Source organism: Alosa sapidissima, chromosome 1 (genome assembly GCF_018492685.1).
Source record: "Alosa sapidissima isolate fAloSap1 chromosome 1, fAloSap1.pri, whole genome shotgun sequence".
Taxonomy (NCBI): domain Eukaryota; kingdom Metazoa; phylum Chordata; class Actinopteri; order Clupeiformes; family Clupeidae; genus Alosa; species Alosa sapidissima.
In genome coordinates this window covers 602,501-612,500 of record NC_055957.1, presented here as the reverse complement: position 1 = coordinate 612,500, position 10,000 = coordinate 602,501, and the positions used below count along the sequence as shown (strand labels likewise).

General features: G+C 45.0%; 1 protein-coding gene across 2 annotated transcripts in view; it reads left to right on the top strand.

The window, feature by feature from the left end:
* The window catches only part of sapcd1 (suppressor APC domain containing 1), an 8,291-nt gene extending 2,565 nt beyond the window's left edge, over positions 1–5,726 (top strand). The window contains exons 2-5 of one of the 2 annotated variants that reach the window (XM_042086289.1): positions 563–709; positions 1,166–1,303; positions 5,034–5,099; positions 5,200–5,726. In XM_042086289.1, the coding sequence (XP_041942223.1) occupies positions 563–709; positions 1,166–1,303; positions 5,034–5,099; positions 5,200–5,253 (405 nt within the window). In that variant the 3' untranslated portion in view covers positions 5,254–5,726. The other variant, XM_042086298.1, reaches the window with a different exon arrangement.
* Positions 5,727–10,000: the final 4,274 nt, after the last annotated feature.

Below are 10,000 nucleotides of genomic sequence, written 5' to 3'. Positions count from 1 at the left end.
GACCAATAACCCGATGGTCACTCTGACAGAGCTGGCCGTCCCTCTAAACTGAGTGATCGGGGGAGAAGGGGTTTAGTTAGGGAGGTGACCAATAACCCAATGGTCACTCTGACAGAGCTCCAGAGTTGAGAGAGGACAACCTTTCAGAGGAACGACCATCGCTGCAGTGTGCGTGTGTGTGTGTGTGTGTGTGTGTGTGTGTGTGTGTGTTGCAGCTGCGTGAGCTAAAAGCTCTGGAGCAGAAGAAGGACTGAATGTGTGTGTGTGTGTGTGTTGCAGCTGCTTGAGCTGCTTGAGCTGAAGAAGGACTGAATGTGTGTGTCTGGTTTATGTTTGTTGTTTACTGCATGTGTGTGTGGCAGAGTGATGATTCCGTGTGTGTATGTGTGTGTGTGTGTGTGTGTGTGTTGCAGCTGCTTGAGCTGAAGGCTCTGGAGCAGGAGAAGGACTAAATGTGTGTGTGTGTGTGTGTGTGTGTGTGTGATTATGTTTATGTTTGTTGTTTACTGCATGTGTGTGGCAGAGTGATGATTCCTCAAGTGTGTGTGTGTGTGTGTTGCAGCTGCGTGAGCTAAAGGCTCTGGAGCAGGAGAAGGACTGCTTGTGGCTGGGCCTGCAGTCTCTGGATCGGACCCGACTCTGGTACCAGCAGAGCCTGCTACAGAACCACATTAGAACCGCCGATCTGAGCCAGAACATGTGTGAGGAGGTGGGAATGTGTGTGTGTTTGTGGCAGAGTGATGTGTGTGTGTGTTTGTGTGTGTGTGATTATGTTTGTTGTTTGTTGTTTACTGCGTGTGTATGGCAGAGTGATGGGTCCTTGTGTGTGTGTGTGTGTGTGTGATTTATGTTTGTTGTTTGTTTGTTGTTTACTGCGTGCGTGTGGCAGAGTGATGGGTCCTCGTGTGTGTGTGTGATTTATGTTTGTTGTTTGTTTGTTGTTTACTGCGTGCGTGTGGCAGAGTGATGGGTCCTTGTGTGTGTGTGTGTGTGTGTGTGTGTGATTGTTTGTTGTTTGTTTGTTGTTTACTGCGTGCGTGTGGCAGAGTGATGGGTCCTCGTGTGTGTGTGTGATTATGTTTGTTGTTTACTGCGTGCGTGTGGCAGAGTGATGGGTCCTTGTGTGTGATGTTTATGTTTGTTGTTTACTGCGTGCGTGTGGCAGAGTGATGGGTCCTCGTGTCTCCTGCGCTGTGAGCTCCAGCGGGTGAACGGCACTCTGGGTAATCTGATGAGTGACGCAAGTGCCTGGAGCTCCGCCTCCGACTGGGATCACAGATGGCAACACACACTACTCACCCAGGTAGTGCACACACACACACACACACACACACACACTACTCACCCAGGTACACACACACACTACTCACCCAGGTAGCACACACACACACACACACACACACACACACACACACACACACACACTACTCACCCAGGTACACACACACACACACACACTACTCACCCAGGTACACACACACACACACACACACACACACACTACTCACCCAGGTAGCACACACACACACACACACATACACACTACACACCCAGGTACACACATACACACTACACACCCAGGTACACACACACACACTACTCACCCAGGTACACACACACACACTACTCACCCAGGTACACACACACACACACACTACTCACCCAGGTAGCACACACACACACACACACACACTACTCACCCAGGTAACACACACACACACACACTACTCACCCAGGTACACACACACACACACACACTACTCACCCAGGTAGCACACACACACACACACACACACTACTCACCCAGGTAGCACACACACACACACACACACTACTCACCCAGGTAGCACACACACACACACACACTACTCACCCAGGTAGCACACACACACACTACTCACCCAGGTAGCACACACGCACACTACTCACCCAGGTAGCACACACACACACTACTCACCCAGGTAGCACACACACACACACACACACACACACACACTACTCACCCAGGTAGCACACACACACACACACACACACACACACACTACTCACCCAGGTAACACACACACACACACTACTCACCCAGTTAGCACACACACACACACACACACACACACTACTCACCCAGGTACACACACACACACACACACTACTCACCCAGGTAGCACACACACACACACACACACACTACTCACCCAGGTAGCACACACACACACTACTCACCCAGGTAGCACACACACACACTACTCACCCAGGTAGCACACACACACACTACTCACCCAGGTAGCACACACACACACACACACACACACACACACTACTCACCCAGGTAGCACACACACACACACACACACACACACACACACACACTACTCACCCAGGTAACACACACACACACACTACTCACCCAGTTAGCACACACACACACACACACACACACACTACTCACCCAGGTAACACACACACACTACTCACCCAGGTAACACACACACACACACACACACTACTCACCCAGGTAACACACACACACACACACACACACACTACTCACCCAGGTAGCACACACACACACACACACACACACACACACACACACACACACTACTCACCCAGGTAACACACACACACACACACACACACACACTACTCACCCAGGTAACACACACACTACTCACCCAGGTAACACACACACACACACACACACACACACACTACTCACCCAGGTAACACACACACACACACACACACACACACACACACACACACTACTCACCCAGGTAACACACACACACACACACACTACTCACCCAGGTAACACACACACACACACACACACACACTACTCACCCAGGTAACACACACACTACTCTCCCAGGTAACACACACACACACACACACACACACACACTACTCACCCAGGTAACACACACACACGCACACACACTACTCACCCAGGTAACACACGCACACACACGCACACACACTACTCACCCAGGTAACACACACACACACACACACTACTCACCCAGGTAACACACACACACTACTCACCCAGGTAACACACACACACACACACACACACTACTCACCCAGGTAACACACACACACTACTCACCCAGGTAACACACACACACACACACACTACTCACCCAGGGGGGTATTCCATCAACCTCGCTAAAGGCCAAACCTGGCTTATTTCGATAAGTCTCGCTAATTTTAGTGAGAATTCCGTTCCATTAATGAGGTTAATGTGAATCCCAGTTTGGTAACCATGGGAATTTATGCCACAGAACTAACCTGCTCCGTAGCAGGTCAACTTTAAAGCTAAAGGTTCCGTCAACCTGTGCTCTCGTCACCTGTAGCCTACAACTTCAAAAATAGAAGTAGGCCTAGAAATGTTTTTTTCCGACAGTGCACCAAGCGTGGATTTACACATTCACTAGCTCCAAAGAATGTATGAAGATTATACGATTAAACATGTTTTAACTTCACATGTGTGTGGTTCTAGGAATCGTGCTACTCTGTGTCACTTACGTTCGGTGGTGGTGTAACGTGCAGCGAGACGGTATAGGAATGGAATTACATTCTTGCGTGTTCGCTGGTTCGCTTCCCATACGAAGTATTAAGGCTCCATAGTTTATCACCTTGATAATGGCATTTTTAGTTATAATCTTTGATGAAAGACATATGTCTACTGCTGATAAAGGGTCATGCACATTTGGTAGGCTGTTCAGTGACAGCTTTGCCAGTGGGCTATATTATATCTGATGCAAGCCAAAGGATAATTATTCTGTAGCCTAGGCAGCTAATAATTAAAACTGCTTCATGTGGCTATAGGCTATTATGTTGATACTTATTTATTTTATGACCACCTACACCTATACAATAATTTGGAGCGAACACTTTTAATCTAAGAAAGTAAGCTATAGACAGTTTTGAATATCCATATGCATATCCATAAGTTGTTTTTGAGTTTATACTATTTATTCATTCACTCGTTTTGTTCAAGCATAGACTGTATAGTCTATGTGTTCAAGAGTGAAGCCAATCAAACACGCAATTGATTTCAAACCATTAGCATTGTTGTTTTAAATGTATGCTTTCATTATTCTCCAATTTCTGTAGGCAATCTATTTTCTTCTCTCGATGTTAAATTTGATGACTTTCGATGAAAATCCTGTAGATGGCGATTGCCAAATCGAACAGAAATCGCCTAGTATTGTCTTAATTTTACGACATATATCCTCTTTTCGTCAATCTACTGTTTTGGTCTACTGTTCTACCTCGTGCACGAGCAGAGATGAAGCTGAACTAAACCTCGCTTGAATAAACGAGGCCAAGATGCCGCTAACTTGAGTTAATGGAACGGCTTCAGCCCCAAGTGAAAGTCTACGCTAGTTCAAGCCAGGCTATTTCTGTTAAGCGCCGCCTTCATTAGCGAGGTTGATGGAATATCCCCCAGGTAACACACACACACAAACTACTCACCCAGGTAACACGCACAAACACACTACTCACCCAGGTAACACACACACACACTACTCACCCAGGTAACACACACACACACTACTCACCCAGGTAACACACACACACACTACTCACCCAGGTAACAAACACACACAAACTACTCACCCAAGGAACACACACACACACTACTCACCCAGGTAACACACACACACACACACACACACACACTACTCACCCAGGTAACAAACACACACACACACACACAAACTACTCACCCAGGTAACACACACACACTACTCACCCAAGGAACACACACACACACACACACTACTCAACCAAGTAACACACACTTACACACACTCACACACACACACACACTACTCACCCAGGTAACACACACACAACTCACCCAGGTAACACACACACACACACACACACACACACTACTCACCCAGGTAACACACACACACACACACACACACACACACACTACTCACCCAGGTAACACACACACACACACACACACACACTACTCACCCAGTGTGTGTGTGTGTGTGTTTCTCTCTCAGATGGTGAGTCGGCAGAATCTTCACATCTCCTCCTTGCAGCTGGACAAAGACATGCTGGAGTCCCAGTACACCTGACACGCACACACACACACACACACATATACCCTGACTCCTCTCTCTCACACATACACACACAGCTGCTGGAGACCAGAGCAGAAACACATGATGTGTGTGTGTGCAGTGTGTCCTTGAGCCTGTCTACCAGCAAGGGGCACTATAGTGCAACAGCAAAATAACTAAACCACTTGGGCACTTTTCTGACTTTCTCTCTCTCACACACACACACACACACACACACACACACACACACACACACTGACTAATTTACTGCACCCATCACATATCACATTCAAGGACATTTAATTTTGCTTTATTTTCAATAAATTATCGGTGAGGGGTGACGGGTGAGTTCATAACACATTCATAGCAGCTGTCATAAACTGCACATAAAGCATTCATGACTGTTTCATGAGACATGACTCGGTTACACTTTACTTGACAGTGTTGACATTAGAGTGTCATGACATGAGTCTCGTGTCATAAACAAGTCATAAACGTTTATGACATAACGCTAATGTTTTTGCCACTGGACTAGCCCATTGACTCAGATGAGATGTGATGTGATCAGGTAAGAGGTTTGGGACAAAAACGGCAATGCTGCTTTGCGATTGTTGGACTTTTATTTTGACAAGTTGTCGTCGTTCTGTCTTCCACATTCATGAAAGGTTTGGTATGAATGTTGAGTCATGTCTCATGAAACAGTCATGAATGCTTTAAGTGCAGTTTATGACAGCTGCTATGAATGTGTTATGAACTCACCTGTGAAGTAAAGTCTTATCAAATTATCTTTTTGATTTAACCTTTAACCTTTGTTCTCATGCACACACACATAGACAGGAACACACACAGACAAACGCATACACACACAGACACACACACACACACATGCACACACACCCAAAGTGACTTAAAGCAATAAAATAATATTTTCTTAATTTGACCTTTACCTTTGTTGTCATGTCATTTATTATGTAGACATGTGGAACAAGCCCGTTGTTACAATGAACAAAACACTTACAGTTGTCCTATGCTTACGGCCTATAGATTTAAAAAACACTTATAGTTGTCTAAGCTTATTGCCTATACGTTTATAAAAACATTGCCTATACATTTATAAAAACACTTATAGTTGTCTAAGCTTACTGCCTATAGATTTATAAAAACACTTATAGTTGTCTAAGCTTATTGCCTAATGCCTACACATTTATAAAAACACTTATAGTTGTCTAAGCTTATTGCCTAATGCCTATAGATTTATAAAAACACTTATAGTTGTCTAAGCTTACTGCCTATAGATTTATAAAAACACTTATAGTTGTCTAAGCTTATTGCCTACTGCCTATACATTTATAAAAACACACACAGGTTACATTCTCACCCCCCTAAACCTCACTCCCGATCCGGGTCACGGCACCAATGCAACCTGCGTTGTGTTGAACCCGCGCGATCCAGCCCTGCACACGCCCGGACTCGAACCCGCGAAACAGAAGCACCTCGGATCGGGAGGCAAGCGGGCTAACAATTGAGCCGTCGGGGAGTGAGGTTTACCAACGTTCCACAAGCACAGCTAAGCTAGCTGGCATCCGTTACATAAGCTTACTGCCTATAGATTTATAAAACACTTATAGTTGTCTAAGCTTACTGCCTACAGATTTATAAAACACTAATAGTTGTCTTATGCTTACTGCCTATACATGTACATAGATTCACATGCATGCACACAAACATGCACACACACATACACACACACAGAAACACACACCCTCTTGTCCATTTAGTGTACTTACATACAGAAAAATGTCTGTGTGTGTGTTTGTGTGTGTGCTTGCGTAGTTCCTGTTTGATTGAGAATTGTGTGTGTGTGTGTGTGTGTGTGTGTGTGCGTGTGTGATGTGTGTGTTGTGGAACTATGTTGTGACATGTTGGCATTCCTCTGCTGGTGGTCCACCCGTAGTGCTGATAAGACATGATAAGAAAGAGAAAGAGAGAAAGAAAGAAAGATATCTCTCCTTTCATCACCTACATATTGCTTTCCTTCTTCTTCTGTCTCCCCCCCCCCATCCTGTCTCTAATGCCTTTGTTACAGCAAAGTAAATAACCCTGATAACTGATATTCTCCATGCACATTACATTGCACACACACACACGCACGCACGCACAGACATGCACGCACACACACACAGACATGCACGCACACACACACACACACACACACACACACGCACGCACGCATGCACACACACGCACACACACACACACACGCACGCACACACACAATTCAATTTTCAATTTATTGTGCTTATAGAGCGCCAAAACATTACACATGTATCATGGCGCTTTACAGAATGTAGGCAATCAGAGAAAAAGAAAAGAGGGAGAAAAGAAAAGGAAGAAAGAAGGAAGGAAGGCCCCTGGGTAACCGGGGTAACAGGGGCGAGGAGGAAAAACTCCCTAGAATTGGAGATCCATGTGGGAAGAAACCTCGAGCAGATCCACGACTCAAGGGCCTGACCCATCTGCCTAGGGTCAATACAGACAGTAAGGTCTGTAAATAATGACAAATGCATACGTTAGTCAGGTGTGGAGAATAGAACATGGTGTTTAAAGCACCTGAGGTGAAAGTTACAAGAGGTGGGATGATTACGTATCCGGTATGATAAAGCATAATCATGATTTAGTGAGAGAAAGTGCAATAGTCCGGCGTCAGAATTGTCCAGGAAAGAAAGTTGTCAGGGGGCAGGTGGTGGGTCAGCAGACAGGCCAGAATCCGGGCAGAATTGTCATAGGCAGGTGATGGGGCTGTACAGGCCAGGAATCCAGGTAGGGGGACAGTAATACAGCAGTCAAGGATGGGACTTCAGGTGGGGTGGGTAAGAGGAGGGCCAGGCACACGGATGGTTGATGACTGGTGATGATAAACCTCACAAGTGAGGTACAGTAAGGGGGAAGAAAGAGAGATGTAGAATGGGTTAGTATTACTTGAAATCAATGTGGTTAATGTCAAGAAGTGATCAGTAGTGTTGAGAGAAAGAGGGTAGGGGAGAGAGGAGAGGGGAGGGAGTTGTACGGCATGGCACATGAGAAGTCCATGACAGCACTATGCTATAGCAGCATAACTAAGGCATGGTGAGGGGTAGTCGACACCAGCGCAGGTATGGTCAGTGACCACCATCTCACGCGCGACTGGGGTGCCAGTCACACGAGGACTCAGCAGGGTGGTCCATTCCAAGATGGGTGAAGTTCCACACCGCACCATAAAGAGGTATGTTTTAAGTCTAGACTTAAAAATAGGGAGGGTGTCTGCTAATCAAATTGAGGAGGGTAGATTATTCCAGAGGAGGGGTGCGCGATAGCTGAAAGCTCTGCCACCTACTGTCGTTTTTGAGATTCTTGGAATTACAAGAAGGCCAGTATTCTGTGATCGTAACGGTCTGGGCGGGTTATATGAGACTAGATTCAAGATTTAAGATTCAAGATTTCTTTTATTACATCTCATTATAGGTTTATAATAGAGTAAAATTTGTTGTGTTTTTTTCTCCTCAAAAAAATAAATAAATGAAAGGGTGTGTGTGTGTTTGTAAAAAAAAAAAAAAAACTAGGAGATCTTTAATATATTCTGGTGCCTGGCCATTAATGGCTTTGTACGTTAGAAGTAATACTTTGAAGACAATGCGACTTTTAACAGGCAGCCAATGTAGAGATGCCAGGATAGGGGAAATATGTTCATATTTTTTAGTTCTAGTGAGTGTGCGAGCAGCTGCATTTTGTATAAGCTGTAAGCTCTTTAGACAGGTGTTATTGCAGCCAGCATACAGAGCGTTGCAATAATCAATCCTTGAGGTGACAAAAGCATGGATTAATTTCTCAGCGTCTGGTAAGGATAAGGACTTCCTTATCTTTGAAATGTTCCTTAAATTATAAAATGAAGTTTTGGTAATCTGTTTTATGTGATTACTTAGTGATAGGTCTTGGTCAATTGAAACTCCTAAATTTTTAACACTTGTGGATGAGGATAGTCGAAGATCAGTAAATGTAGCCTGTGATGAGGATAGGATATCCCTCATCTTTTTAGGACCTACAACCATGACTTCTGTTTTATTTCAAAAGCAGGAAATTATTTGTCATCCATGTCTTTATATCTCTTATACATGTGTCAAGTTTAGCTAACGGAGTTAATTCGTCAGGTTTTACGGAAAGGTATAGTTGTGTATCGTCTGCATAATAATGAAATTTAATGCCATGTTTCCTAATTTCAGAGCCTAGGGGAAGCATATAGAGAGAAAATAACAGGGGCCCTAATACTGAGCCTTGAGGCACCCCATATTTTACCATAGTCTGGATAGACGGTTTATTGTGGACTTGTACAAATTGTCTGCGGTTAGAAAGGTATGATCTAAACCAGTGGTCGCCAACCCGTCGATCGCGATCGACCAGTAGATCTTTAGGACTTGCTCAGTAGATCCCGAGAATAAAAGGACAATTAAAAACAGTCACCAAATTCCCACATGTTCGCCAACGTTTACAGGGTGTACATTTCAGCGCGGGATAGCGCATGATTTATTCAAGACCTAGCCATCATAATGCGAGAAATTCCTGCATACATTTACAGGGCTGTCTCAGTGCTGCGGGACCGTACGAACCAACTTCTGACTTGAACCGAACGTAACCCCATGCAGACACACACACGCGCACAGCACCACTTTGCAGGTGCGCTCTCTCTCTCTCTCTCTCTCTCTCTCTCGCAACAGGACTTGTCAATGTCAAATTATGCTAGGTGCTTCTACATAAACTGCTAACTGGCAGAAAAAAAGAAAAAAAAAGTTTAGCGATCAGGAATTTGTTCTCCATTTGAAGAATGTAATCGATTGCGGACGTGCACAGACAGCTGTAACAGACACGGAGTGCAT